Source organism: Taudactylus pleione, unplaced genomic scaffold (assembly GCF_031769625.1).
Source record: "Taudactylus pleione unplaced genomic scaffold, aTauple2 ptg000656l, whole genome shotgun sequence".
NCBI lineage: Eukaryota > Metazoa > Chordata > Amphibia > Anura > Myobatrachidae > Taudactylus > Taudactylus pleione.
The window spans coordinates 1164877-1178344 of NW_028285058.1; the positions used below are offsets into that span (position 1 = coordinate 1164877).

The 13468-nt window shown below is 48.2% G+C and overlaps 1 protein-coding gene across 23 annotated transcripts in view; it reads left to right on the forward strand.

Moving 5' to 3' along the window:
* HUWE1 (HECT, UBA and WWE domain containing E3 ubiquitin protein ligase 1) overlaps positions 1–13468 on the forward strand; it is a 155406-nt gene that overhangs the window by 95194 nt on the left and 46744 nt on the right. For 18 of the 23 annotated variants that reach the window (XM_088455517.1, XM_088455514.1, XM_088455520.1 and 15 more), the window contains 7 exons: positions 893–1088; positions 1250–1417; positions 1708–1853; positions 8355–8421; positions 8703–8923; positions 9020–9231; positions 13148–13330. In XM_088455517.1, coding sequence (XP_088311643.1) covers positions 893–1088; positions 1250–1417; positions 1708–1853; positions 8355–8421; positions 8703–8923; positions 9020–9231; positions 13148–13330 — 1193 coding nt within the window. The remainder of the gene's footprint in view (positions 1–892; positions 1089–1249; positions 1418–1707; positions 1854–8354; positions 8422–8702; positions 8924–9019; positions 9232–13147; positions 13331–13468) is intronic. The other 5 variants (XM_088455507.1, XM_088455519.1, XM_088455523.1 and 2 more) reach the window with 1 other exon arrangement.

Here is a 13468-nt window from a genome sequence, read left to right on the forward strand (position 1 = left end):
CAGCTGCTCTCTTTAATAGTGTGGCTTTTTAAGCCACGATCCTTAGAAAGAAGGGTTTGTCTGAAAAAGAAAAAAAAAAACCACTATGCGGAAGTAGAGAGCTGTCCATTCCTTGAATGTGGTTTGTGCTTTTTTTTTTTTTTTTTTTTGAAGGAGCAACGTGATGTCTGCAGATTGGATGATCTCTTGGTCCTTTTATAATGCTCAGAACTAGTTGTCTGGAATCCAGGTGGTGAATTGCTAGGTTGTTTGCTTCCACCATTAGTCAGTCTTGAAATGGGACTGCATAGCCTATTCCTCAAAATGTCATGACACGTTCTACCAGATTAGTGTGTGTGTGTGTGTGTCACAGATTTTTTGGTGGAGTAGCTTTGTGAAGCCCCCCCACCTCTGTCATCTGATCATGCGTTCAACAGATTCTCCCAGCTTTCATGAGCTTGTACGTATCCTGGGATACCAGTTTTGTAAGGAACATACTTTGTACTGCTTCCACTCAACGTAGCCATAATTAGAAGCAGCTTTGGAATATACCCATTTATCAGTAACCTCTAATGGGAGGATGAAGAAAAAAGGTTTTGTACTTTAAATCCTTTTATTTGAGTACATTGGGGGACAGTGGGCACCTGCTCTGGATGCTTTTATTCTAAATATTTTCTGAGGATGTGCTTTCCTCCTTTATTCGTTCCTCTCTATCCTCCCCATCCTCTCCTTTGAGTGATAAGGGAGGTATTGGGGAGTGAAGCATGCTCAAGTGTTATGTTCAATTACCTACACAGTTCCTGCACTCATTAAACACAATGTTTACACAGTGTCCCCCATTGCTGATAAAGAAAAGTACGTGAACGAGCTAAAGAACTTTTGTCGCACTTCACAAATCTGTGATGTCTTGTAGGTTGTACGGTCTGCTGCCACCAGTGGAGCTGGAAGCACTACGTCTGGGGTAGTATCAGGAAGCCTGGGATCTCGAGAAATAAACTACATCCTACGAGTTCTGGGCCCAGCCGCTTGCCGAAATCCTGACATCTTCACAGAGGTAGCAAATGGCAGTATTAGGATAGCTCTGCCTGCCCCACGTGGATCAGGAACTGGTAAGTTGATGATTCTGAAGTATTTAAAGGTATACTGCTATTGTGGTATGTGAATATTATTTATCTATTTATGATTCACCCTAGTGAATAAGAATGTTGTGCTGATCACTTTAACAATCTAACAATTTCCGAGTTTTACTTTATTTTTTATTTCTCCCCAGCATCCGATGACGAATTTGAGAATCTCAGAATCAAAGGTCCTAATGCAGTGCAGTTGGTGAAGACCACACCTGTGAAGCCTTCTACTCTACCAATCATCCCTGATACAATAAAGGATGTCATCTATGACATGTTGAATGCACTAGCGGCTTACTATGCCCCTGAGGAAGGTACAGTCTCTAGATTTATTCTCCAAATTGTCTTTTATAACGTAGTTCTCCCATCTGAATTATTTATCTACATATATGCAGTTTACAAAGAGACGTTTCTAACATGTAGGCATTCCTGGGGTACATGGCATAAGTGATATGCAAGTGTTGTCCTTAGGGTTACAGACATGTATTTAATTTATGCTGTTCTTTGGATTACATTTACCACAATTTAGAGGGTTTCTCCACTTAGTATTCCAGAGATCATATTCTAATTTTCAACTGTTTTTTTATTTTCTCTGTATTTTTAGTTGCCGAAAAGTCGGAGCAAAAGCCTGTGGGTATTAACCAGGTCAGTCAGATTCTGCAAGACATGGGGGATGAGGTTTTTCAGCAGTACCGTGACCTCACCAGGCAAGGCAGTGACTTTGATACCCAGGGTAGTTTTTCCCTCAATGTAAGTAGCTTTGATCTTCTTCAGCAGCGTTTTTCTTGTATGTGTCATTATAGATGTGTTATCCTGTAAGTATGTGAAAGGGGTGTTGGGGTAGGGGTTTACTAAGTGGCACTGAGATTACTTTTTTAAATCTCCTTTCCAGTTTAAGGGCCCCCATACATCAGCAATTGATTGCAGCAATCGTGCAATTTACAATCGATTGTGTATAAAAATCTCTCTTTCTACTTCAGGGTCCATAGGGTATCCACAGGATACCTTGGGGTATAGGTGTGACGTCAGTCGCAGGGCACCAAAGAGTTAAGCTTTCAGCCTCCCAGGATGCACTAGGTCCCCCTCCTATACCCCGCCCCCGAGCCAAGGCACCTCAGTTTAGTTTGGTGCCCGGCCGGAGTCGGGTGCACCTGTTGGAGTGGGGGCTAGAAGAGCCCCTGAAGCTTATTCTTCATGCAGCTGTGGCTGCACAACTGGATGAACAGCATGGACAGTCAGTCCTGACGTCCATGCTGTCTTCCCTACACCCCGCCGGTACCAGAACGCCGGTACTGATCCGGGGATGCTGGTGGGCGTCTGGGGTCACAGCTAGCGGTGACCCCAGATGCTCCGGACCATGGCCGGATTCAAGGGGGACAGAGGTAAGCAGCGGGGTCCCGCGGTGGGTCCCCGCTGATCACATGGTCCTAAGTCCCCAGGCAGGGGGCTCCCTGGGGACTGGCTGCAGCGTGGAGCCAGGCGACCAACCTGCGCTTCCACTACCCCCTGGGACAGCGGACCGCAGCAGAGCGGTAGCGCTGCGGCGTCCCAGGGGTTAAATGCATGCCAGGGGAGCGCGCCTTCCCTGTCTCACAGCCGGCGCCTCCCCCGCTGCACACAGCTCTCTCTGCATGCTGCCGACTGGTCCTGTGGCAGCGCTCCTCCCCCAGGCCAGCCTCCTCTCTGCTCCTCGGCGGCCATCTTCTCCAGAACGCATGGTGAACGCTGCTGGAAGCGCTGGAAGGAAGCATCGTGGTCTGGGTCCCCCCGCATACCTCTCCTCCGCTGTGGTCAGGTCTGTGTATGCAGCGTTGTGTCCTACCAGGCCCTGTGTCTGTGTAGTTGAGTGATCAGCGCTGTTAGTGCAGGAATTGTTATTTTTCTGCATTGTATGTGACTGTGCTAGCGCTGCTGCCTGTAATCTTTTCTTCTCTAAACTGTCAGCTTTATTACTGTCCCTGTTCTTTCTGCTAAAGCCCTTGCGGTGCGGTGCTGCAGGGTGGTCTCTCGCCTATTTAATACTTAATTGGTGAGAGAGGTCACATACGTGGTGCCATCATGTCTGAAAGTGATTTTCCCCTCCGGCTACAGTGTACCACGTGCAAAGTACCGTTAGCGGAGGGGGAGGGTAGCGCGGAGGGCCTTTGCCGGCAGTGTTTGTCCATGGCGCGGCCTATTACGGTTACAGCACCGGTACAGGAGCCGCCCTGGGCTTGTTTCGCTCAGGCGTTAACAGCTTTAGTGGGCCAGTTAGCTCCGCAGCCCGCGTTTACTCCGATGGGTTTGTCCCAGCAGTCTGTGGTGTCGTCACCCATGCAGGGGTTCCCACGACAATTGGTGGTACCCCACAGTCTCCCTATTTCCCCGCTCCCGGGTTCTCAGGAGCCAGCGTGGGTTAACTCCCTGACGAGTTCTGTACAGCACTTGTCGGATGTGTTGCAAGGGGAGTCTGTGATGCGGTCTCATAAAAGGCCGGTGGCGTCTCTGTCCGCTCCTTATGAGGATGACGAAGGGACGTCTGATGATGGGGAGATTCTAGATCCTTACGATCAGGAACCTCTCCATACTAAGGACGCTGATGCTAAGTCCAAAGTATATATTCCTGGACTTATTCGGGCGGTCCGCACAGCCTTGGTGATTGAGGACGAAGTTCCCCCAGCGGCTAAATCTAAGTATGCCTTTTTCAAAGATGTGAAGGGCGATGCCACAGTCTTTCCTCTTTCGGGTCAGTTGGTGGACCATTTAGAGGAGGCGTGGAAACAACCTGGCAAAAGATACCAGCCGCAGAGACGCCTGGCGGTGGCTTATCCGTTCGCGGATAATTATTTTGCGAAGTGGGAATCCCCTCCACAGGTGGATTCTCACGTGACCCGTCTTGTCCGTAGTGCCACATTGCCGATGCCATCCATGTCCTCCCTTAAGGATGCTACGGACCGCAAGGTAGAAATCTGCCTGAAGTCCGCTTATTCCCTTGCAGGGGGGGCAGCACGGCCGGCTATGGCCATTTGCTGGGTTGCCAGAGCGATGGAGCGCTGGGCGGATTCATTAGAGGCTTCTTTTGAATCCGACTGTCCGGCCGATCAGGCGGAGTTGATTGGCAATCTCCGTGATTCGGCCACCTACATCAACGAGGCAGCTCTAGACATTAGTACTCTGGTGTCTAGAATTTCTTCAGCAGCGGTAGCTGCTCGTCGCACCTTGTGGCTGCGATCCTGGAAGGCGGACGCAGATTCCAAGAAAGGTCTGGAAGCGTTGCCGTTTACCGGAGAAGTTCTCTTCGGTCCGGATCTGGATAAGATTGTGGTCACGCTGGCGGCAGCCAAATCTGCCTGTCTCCCGTCGGCCGCTGCTCCTTCTGGTTCGGGACCATCGTCCTTTCGGTCATCTAGGGCCCAGGGCAGGCCCAAACCACAGTCGTTTCCTCGACAGGCTGGCCCTAAGAAATCGGTCAAGCCCCGGAAGCAGGCATGGAGTACCAGACGTCCGGCCCCCAAGCCAGATGACAAGCCTGCGGCCTGACGGTCCGGGCCTCCCTTTGGGGGATCCCAGGGTGGGAGGCCGCCTGCTACAGTTCGCCCAGTGTTGGTCGACCACTACGACAGACACTTGGGTGCTGGAGGTGGTTTCCCACGGATACGCCCTCTCCTTCCGGCACAGACCCCCGGCTCGCTTCTTCACCACGGGTCTCCCATCAGACCGGAACAAGGCTACGGAGCTGCGGAAGGTATTGCACACTATGCTCCAGGCTGGAGTTATAGTGGCGGTTCCATTCTCCCAGAGGGGCCAGGGTTTCTATTCAAATCTATTTTTGGTACAGAAACCCAATGGGTCATATCGTCCGATTCTCAACCTCAAAGCACTCAACAAGTCTTTGCGGGTCCCGAAGTTTCGGATGGAGACCCTACGGTCCATCATTCTGGCGCTGGAACCTGGGGACTACTTGGTGTCATTGGACATACAGGACGCTTACCTGCATGTCCCTATTCTTTGGCGCCATCAACAGTTCCTCAGGTTTGCAATCAGCAGCGACCACTTCCAGTTTCGGGCGTTACCTTTTGGCCTGGCAACAGCACCACGTGTTTTCACCAAGGTGATGGCGGTCATGGCGGCTTCTCTGCGGCTGCAGGGAGTCCGCATGTTGCCGTATTTGGACGACCTGTTATTGGTGGCAGGATCTCCAGAGCTCCTGTTACGCCACTTGGACCTGACCATTGCACTGCTGCAACGGCACGGCTGGCTAATCAACTGGCAGAAGTCCACTCTAATCCCGTCTCGGAGGATTCTGCATCTTGGAGCCTTATTGGACTCGGGACAGCAAAGGATCTTCGTGACGGAGGACAAGATCTCTGCTTTACAGTCAAGGGTGCGCAGTTGTCTGCACAGCCGCCGGGTGTCCTTACACTCGGCGATGAGGTTACTGGGCTCCATGGTGTCGGTGTTCGACATGGTGGAATACGCCCAGTTTCACTCCAGACCTCTGCAGCACCTGATCCTGTCCAAGTGGAACGGGCTGACTCAGTCTCTGAAGTCCCAGACGATTGTGCTCACCCAGGAGGTTCGCCTGTCCCTTACGTGGTGGTTACAGACGACCCACCTCAACAAGGGACGTCCGTTCTGGGTTCCAAATTGGGTCCTGTTGACAACGGACGCCAGTCTTCGGGGCTGGGGAGCAGTTTCGGGTCCACACTTGTTCCAGGGCAGGTGGACGCCGACAGAAGCGGAGCTTCCAATAAATATCTTGGAACTCCGTGCGGTCTTCAATGCTCTCCAGCAGGCACAGCGGTTTCTCCAGGGTCGCCCGGTGCAGGTCCAGTCGGACAACGCTACCACCGTGGCCTACATAAACAGGCAAGGAGGAACTCGCAGTCGGGCGGCTCTCGTAGAGGTCTCTCGGATCCTGGTTTGGGCGGAGCGCAATCTTCCGGCCATATCAGCGGTCTTCATCCCGGGAGTGCTCAATTGGGAGGCGGACTTTCTAAGTCGCCAGGACGTTCATCCGGGGGAATGGTCCCTGCACCCGGACGTTTTTCAACTACTGGTGGACAGGTGGGGTCTTCCAGAAATCGACCTCATGGCGTCCCGGCACAACAACAAGTTGCCGGTGTACGGGTCTCGCACAAGAGACGAAGGGGCGTCTCTGGTGGATGCTCTGTCCGTCCGGTGGACGTTCCGGTTCGCATACCTGTTCCCTCCGGTCTCCCTTCTTCCACGGGTAATCCGGAAATTCAAACAGGAAGGAGGGACGCTCCTGTTGATAGCTCCCGCGTGGCCCAGACGGCACTGGTTCTCAGACCTTCAGGGTCTGTCCGTGGACATTCCTCTGCGGTTGCCGCTACGACCGGACCTTCTGTCTCAGGGTCCTTGCCTTCACCCGGACCTGACTCGGCTGTCTTTGACGGCGTGGCTGTTGAGACGGCCATGCTGAGGTCCCGGGGGTTTTCCAGCTCTGTGGTGCGGACCATGTTACGAGCTCGGAAACCGTCTTCCGCGAGGATATACCATCGCGTGTGGCATACGTTCTTCCAGTGGTGTCGACCGAGAGGTTATGCACCGCGGGAGTTTCGTCTGTCTCGGATTCTCGCCTTCCTGCAAGCGGGACTAGATCATGGGCTTCGCCTTGCTTCTTTGAAGGTACAGGTTTCGGCCCTATCTGTCTGGTTTCACCGTAGGATTGCTACAATCCCGGATGTGCGCACCTTTATGCAGGGTGTTCTCCGCATTCAGCCGCCCTTTGTTTCACCTGTGGCGCCTTGGGATTTGGCTGTGGTCCTGAGGGCTCTCCAAGGACCGCCGTTTGAACCACTGGGCTCAGTGGATCTTAAATGGCTAACAGCTAAGACTGTTTTCCTTCTGGCCATTGCTTCGGCCAGACGTGTTTCTGAGTTAGGGGCTCTTTCTTGTAGACCCCCTTTCTTGGTTTTTTATGGGAACAGGGCAGTGCTCCGCACTCGGCCCGAGTTTCTTCCCAAAGTTGTTTCCCAGTTTCATATTAACGAGGAAATAGTTGTTCCGGCCTTTAACTCACCGGGTCTTTCCGTGGGTGAGGCCTCTTTGGATGTTGTGCGGGCCTTAAGGACTTATGTTGACCGCACTTCTTCGTTTAGGAAGTCGGACGCTTTGTTTGTCCTCTTTGGCTTCCGTAAAAAGGGTTGGCCTGCTTCAAAGCAAACTTTGGCAGCCTGGATCCATATGGCTATTTCTGAAGCTTATCTTCATGAAGGCCTACCGGTCCCTCCTTCTCTGAAGGCTCATTCCACTAGGTCTGTGGGTCCTTCGTGGGCAGCTCGACGTGGTGCCTCGGCAGTTCAGATCTGCAAGGCTGCTACGTGGTCTTCTGTCCATACCTTCGTGAGGTATTACAGGTTTGACACCTTCGCCTCTCAGGATGCTTCCTTCGGGCGGCGGATTCTCCTTTCTGCACAGGAGCGTCCCCACCCTTAAAGGATACTGCTTTGGGACATCCCCAAGGTATCCTGTGGATACCCTATGGACCCTGAAGTAGAAAATATGAGATATGGTAAGAACTTACCCTTGTTATCTCTATTTCTACGAAGTCCATAGGGTTCCACAGGACTCCCGCCCTGTCGCACCTGTGCTGCAGATGGGCTTTGCTCTGGTCACCGGTTTTCCGTCTCCCTCTGGTGAGAATGTGATTCTTGTATGTGTCCAGATCTTTGTTCTCTCTCTTCCTTCTCCTCCTCCGGCCTATGGCTTGGTAACTAACTGAGGTGCCTTGGCTCGGGGGCGGGGTATAGGAGGGGGACCTAGTGCATCCTGGGAGGCTGAAAGCTTAACTCTTTGGTGCCCTGCGACTGACGTCACACCTATACCCCAAGGTATCCTGTGGATACCCTATGGACTTCGTAGAAATAGAGATAACAAGGGTAAGTTCTTACCATATCTCATATTTTTTCAAACGATTGTGGCAATTCTGCAATCGATTGCAAAAGGGAAAGATTTTTAAACACAATCAATTGCACGATTGCTGCAATCAATTGCTGATGTATGGGGGGGGGCCTTACCTTTAAGGACTTTGCTTCATGGAGTCTAGGGCCACCCTTAGGTTGAATTGAATTCAAAGAGGTTATCAGCTAGACACTGTGTTTACAGTCTAGGGACTTTAGCTACTTAAGATCTTGGCGTTCTGGGTGAACTTCATCCCTTTCCTAACCATTTTGTACGGCCTTTTTGGTGGTAATTGTTTGTTTAAAATCTTCGAGATTTTTATGTATTTTTGTGACTTTCTCGTAGACTCGAGTCTTCACTGCTGATAGTTCATCCACAGAGACACCACAGACTGGAACACCTCAAGGGGAAGGTAAGTGTTCCAGTCTAGCCAGTAGTTTAGTTCTCATAGTGCAGACACTTTAGCAAATGATTTTCAGCGTAACCGAGATTATATTTAGTTAATATTGACTAACAATAACCTCTGTAAGGGCATCTGTAAGCATCTGTTTCATAGTTTTTAGCGCATGTGCACTTGAGTTATACCTCTATGTACGTTTACTGTCATTGGAAAGCTATAACTGTTGCCAATAGCTGCAAGTAAGGAGTGCTTGATCTTTGATAACTGTTCAAACTGAAACGCCTATTCCTCAGCAGCACTTACCCCAGAGGAGAACCGAGAAGGAGGCAAGAAGGATAAAGAAGGGGACCACAATTCAGAGGAAGTAAAGCAGAAGGCAAAAGGAAGCAAACCTTTACTGCCCACTTCTACCATACTTCGACTTTTAGCTGAGTTGGTCAGATCGTATGTGGGTATTGCCACGCTGATCGCAAACTACAACTACACAGCAGGGCAGTCTGAGCTCATTAAAGAGGTATGTACTAGGCGAGTTAGCCTAGATTTATGCTAGTCATGTGTGTTGTTAATGCTGTTTGATAAAAATATTTAAATGTCTTTAATGCTTTTGCAGGATTGCAGTGTACTGGCTTTTGTCTTGGATCATCTTCTTCCCCACACTCAAAATGCTGAGGATAAAGACACTCCAGCCCTGGCACGCCTGTTCCTAGCTAGCCTGGCTGCTGCTGGAAGTGGCACAGATGCCCAAGTGGCACTTGTGAATGAAGTTAAAGCTGCGCTGGGCCGTGCCCTGGCTATGGCCGAGAGTACAGAGAAACATGCTAGGTAAGGTGGTGTGAATTGAGAAATCAAGGTCTATGGTGGTGGTGGTATGTCTGGTGTGATTGAACCCTTCAGTATGTAACTGAATGCATTAGGAGTGTGTAACATTTTGATCTCACTAATAAAGAACTACAGTTATCTAAGTAATAGTACATGAGCTTTGTGGTCTCTTTTAAATTATATTGTGTCATTGCAACAAAAGTAGCTTACTTTTTCTATGAAGAAAAAATATTTGAATTAAATATCTTTCTCTTGAGCTTTCGAGGAACAGGGATGATGATCCCCGAGGTTAGCAAAATTTAGAATGGAATCCCTTTAAGACTATCTGTTTTCCTTTGTACATGGAAAATTGGTGATAAGGAAAGAGGGTTTGAGAGTTCTATTCTGTAGCCTCTCGACACCACCTCAACCATGTTTTGCTGAACAAGAGCATACATCTCCTGCCCCATGAGCTTTTGTGTGTGATGGGAATGGGCTTTGTCAGTTGGCTTGGATTCTGAAGGATGGCTTGTCCATACTTTTCTGTCTCGAACACGTTCTCCACGAGTTGAGGAGGAAATGCCTCATAATGGTGGTTGTTGACTGGGCCTGAAATGCTGACTATAAGGTTGAATGGAAGGCCCTTTTATATTGTGCGGTAGCTGAGCGAACATACATTTCCTACCCATTGCCAGAACAATACGTTTGTCAAGCTAAGGAACAAGTAACTCATATATAAAGGGAAGTGTTTCCAAGGAACCTTTATTTAGGAATCTGCTTGCCAAACACTGAGCCAATGTTTTTCAAGCAGCTAATACAGAGGCAAAAATGCTTGAAGAAATGATACCTGCATTTATTCCTGCTTCTCCCAAATAATTAGCAGACTCTTATATGCTCTACTAAAGGAAATCACTGATTAGGTCTTCCAAAAGAACAACCTTCAGAGAACATTTGGACACACCACTGTAATGCCTTATTCACCCATGCCAATACCAAATTTGGTTGTAAGGCAATCCCCTTTAGCTGTAAATACGCTTTTAACTGTGAATTCTAATTTGCAGTCCAAGCTGTACCTACGGGTAGCAGAGCCAGATACAGGAATTGTGGCCTTTTTTGATGATCTGGAAATAGAAGAAACTTCAACAGGTGGAATCTGCCATTTACACCAATCACCTTTAGGGAGAGGATAAAATGAAAGTAAACTGCGAGAGACCTGGAACTTTTTATCCATCTCAGTGAGCAAATACTCCAGCGAGGCGGAGGAAGGAGATAAGCGGATTCCTTTTTTTTTTTTTTTTTTTTTTTCTTTTAAACAAAGCTAAAACTTTAGCTTCTATTTCTAAAGAATCCTGAACGAAAACCTGTTTAGCCGCAGCTTCTAATGCTTCAACACCTCGTACGTTAACTGGATCCTCAACCAGAGGAATTAATTTGGGATCAGACACATTCCTATAAACCTTCAGACTGTGAAGATTGGTCAGAATTTGAATCCTCCTAAGATATGTTTTTTGGGAAATTTTGCTTATAGGATCTAGACAGTCCTGATCAATAAGTTTCCCTAGTAATGTGAATACTTGGACTTATCGCTGAGCTGAATGCACAAAGTCTTGAGACCAAGGGGACTTTGAAGCCTCAGCAGAGAAAGATGCACAAGATGAGAAGGACCAGGTGTCTGACTCAAGGATAGGGTAGAAACTAATGGTGATCCAGCACAGTGCTCCTTAACCACAGCCAGCTGCTTTAGTTTCAACATGGCTACACTTAGTGCACTTGCCGATCTGGAGACTGAGCTTCAGTAGAAGGGTTCACAGGCAAAGAGGACCAGAGTCCCCCGCATTGCAAACTGTACAGTGTGTCCCGTGGTCAGATCGGGTCTGTGAAAATTCAGATTTACATTTTACACATGCATAAATCATAGACACGGTTTACTTTGCATAAATCGTAGACACTGTTCCCTTTTCCGGGACAATCTTTGAAATTATTTTTCCATACATAATATCGATCTAGGGAATAAATGCAGTTGAAACACAGAAATTCTGTCACTAAACAGATTAGTGCAGCAGTAATTTGTAGTGATATGAACTAAAATATATGTAGTAAAAAATACTGAATAAATCTTATCTTTATGTATAAAATAAAATCCCGTGTTTAGGGGTCTTTCTGTTTGTTATGCTAATCTCCTGAACCACTGGATGGATTTTGATGGGGTTTTCACTATTCTATATAGCATTGGTCAAGGAAGGTTTAGGTGTATGAACCATTCATCTGTGACAAGAGCCGAGCAGTGATGATTTTAGTGAAGTAAATCACAGAAAAAAATCTTGCACCAAGCTGCTTGTCAAGGTACTGAAACAGCAAAACCACCTGAAACTGTGGCTCGGAATGAAGCAAATCGGAAAAAACTGTTCTGTGTGAGTGACTCCTGCTGTAAGGGTGAGGGCTGCTCTCTGAGACAGTGAGAGACTATCAGAGATGGCAAAGTGCCCTGTTAGCAGTAGCCTAGAGAAGGGAGGGGGCCAGGGACTGAGCAGGGTCATGTCTGAGGCAGATAGGGAATAAGACTGCTTCCAACGAACCCATGATGGTGCCCTGCTGCAGACACAGTAGCCAGGAAGAAGCCAGGGGAGGCATAACTATCAGGAATTTAATAAAAACAACCAACCATCGGAACACCATCGACTGATTTCCATTAGATGCTGGCATACATCGGACCGCCACCATCAAGTGCTAAAAACACTACAGTCGGAACAAAAACATTGATGGTAAGCAACCATCAGATTCCGATCTCCATCCCTACGCTGAACTTGCAGGCGGATACTGGCCACCACAACTCCACTTGAAGTGCTGCCTCTTCAGTGTGGTGTTCCTGCTCAGCCACACTCCTTCGCTGAACAGAGAAGGCACCTCCCATGGAAGTTGCCGCTGTTCTCTGACATGGGTGCCACGGCAAGGAATGCTCAGGAAATACAGGGTACATTGTGCAAAGAGGACTTTGCTCATCGCCATTTTCAGCAGCAGTGAGGGTTGTGGTGACACTGGTGAAATGCAGGGGTCTGTGGTGACATGGCGCAGAGAGCATGAGATTTTATAGCATACACTTGTGCATTATCCATGTTCAAAATTGGACGCATTACATATTTAAATAAAAATTTATCCTTCATCCACTAGGGGGGGACACTGGAGTTCAAGACAGTGGGGTATAGATGGTGGTAAGAGTAGAGCCAGGCACTTTAAATAGTTCAGAAGTGTGACTGGCTCCTCCCCCTCTATGCCCCATCAGCCCCAGTTTTAGAAATGTGCCCGAGAGAGCCGGTCACATAGGGCTGAGCTTCAGCCCAGACTTAAGGGGGGTATCCACTAGACGATAAAGTTGAACGATAATGATAAAATCGTTCGAACATCGTTTGCAAATCGTGGAGTAATTGTTTCTAACGATGTACTATACGCGCTCCCGCTGGTCGTTTGATCGTCTCCTCCATCGACTGAACATGCAGGTCAATTTCACTTGATTGCTTACAAATCGTTTACACATCGTTCACGCTGAACGATCAAACGATGAACCACTATAGCTGAAAGCTCTCAATCACAGATTAAAACAACAGTTTATTGTTAGATCTTTTGCAAATCTTTTGCAAATCGTTTGCAAATCTTTTGCAAATCTTTTGCAAATTGTTCAGAGTGGAAGATCATATTTCAAGGGAAACTTCAAGGGAAAATCGTTAAGAGGTTGGACAGGGATAAAATCGTCTAGTGGATGCCCCCCATTAGTGTTTAGAGAGGATGTTTACAGAAGTGCACCTATAAGATCTCTTGAATGTTGTCTGTTCATATACTCAGGATGTTTCAATGATTGTATTTGTTTTACTTGATGGCTGGAGGTACTTTCAGCAATGTTGGATACTACATTTTATTTGTTTTATATCTTGTGCTTGCCTTACAGGTTACAGGCTGTTATGTGTATTATTAGCACCATCATGGAATCCTGCCCATCCACGTCAAGCTTCTACAGCAGTGCCACCACCAAATCCCAACACAATGGCATGAACAACATAATTCGCCTGTTCCTAAAGAAGGGTCTCGTCAGTGATTTGGCAAGGGTGCCTCACAGTCTGGATCTGTCAAGGTATGAAAGTTTGCACTGGTATTAGTTTATTATTTCTCCTACATACAGTGGGGGATACTGGAACCATTGGGTATATAGAGGTGCAGGCAGGAGCTTGGAAATCTCTTAACATAGAACACAAAAACAGGACGGCAGCAA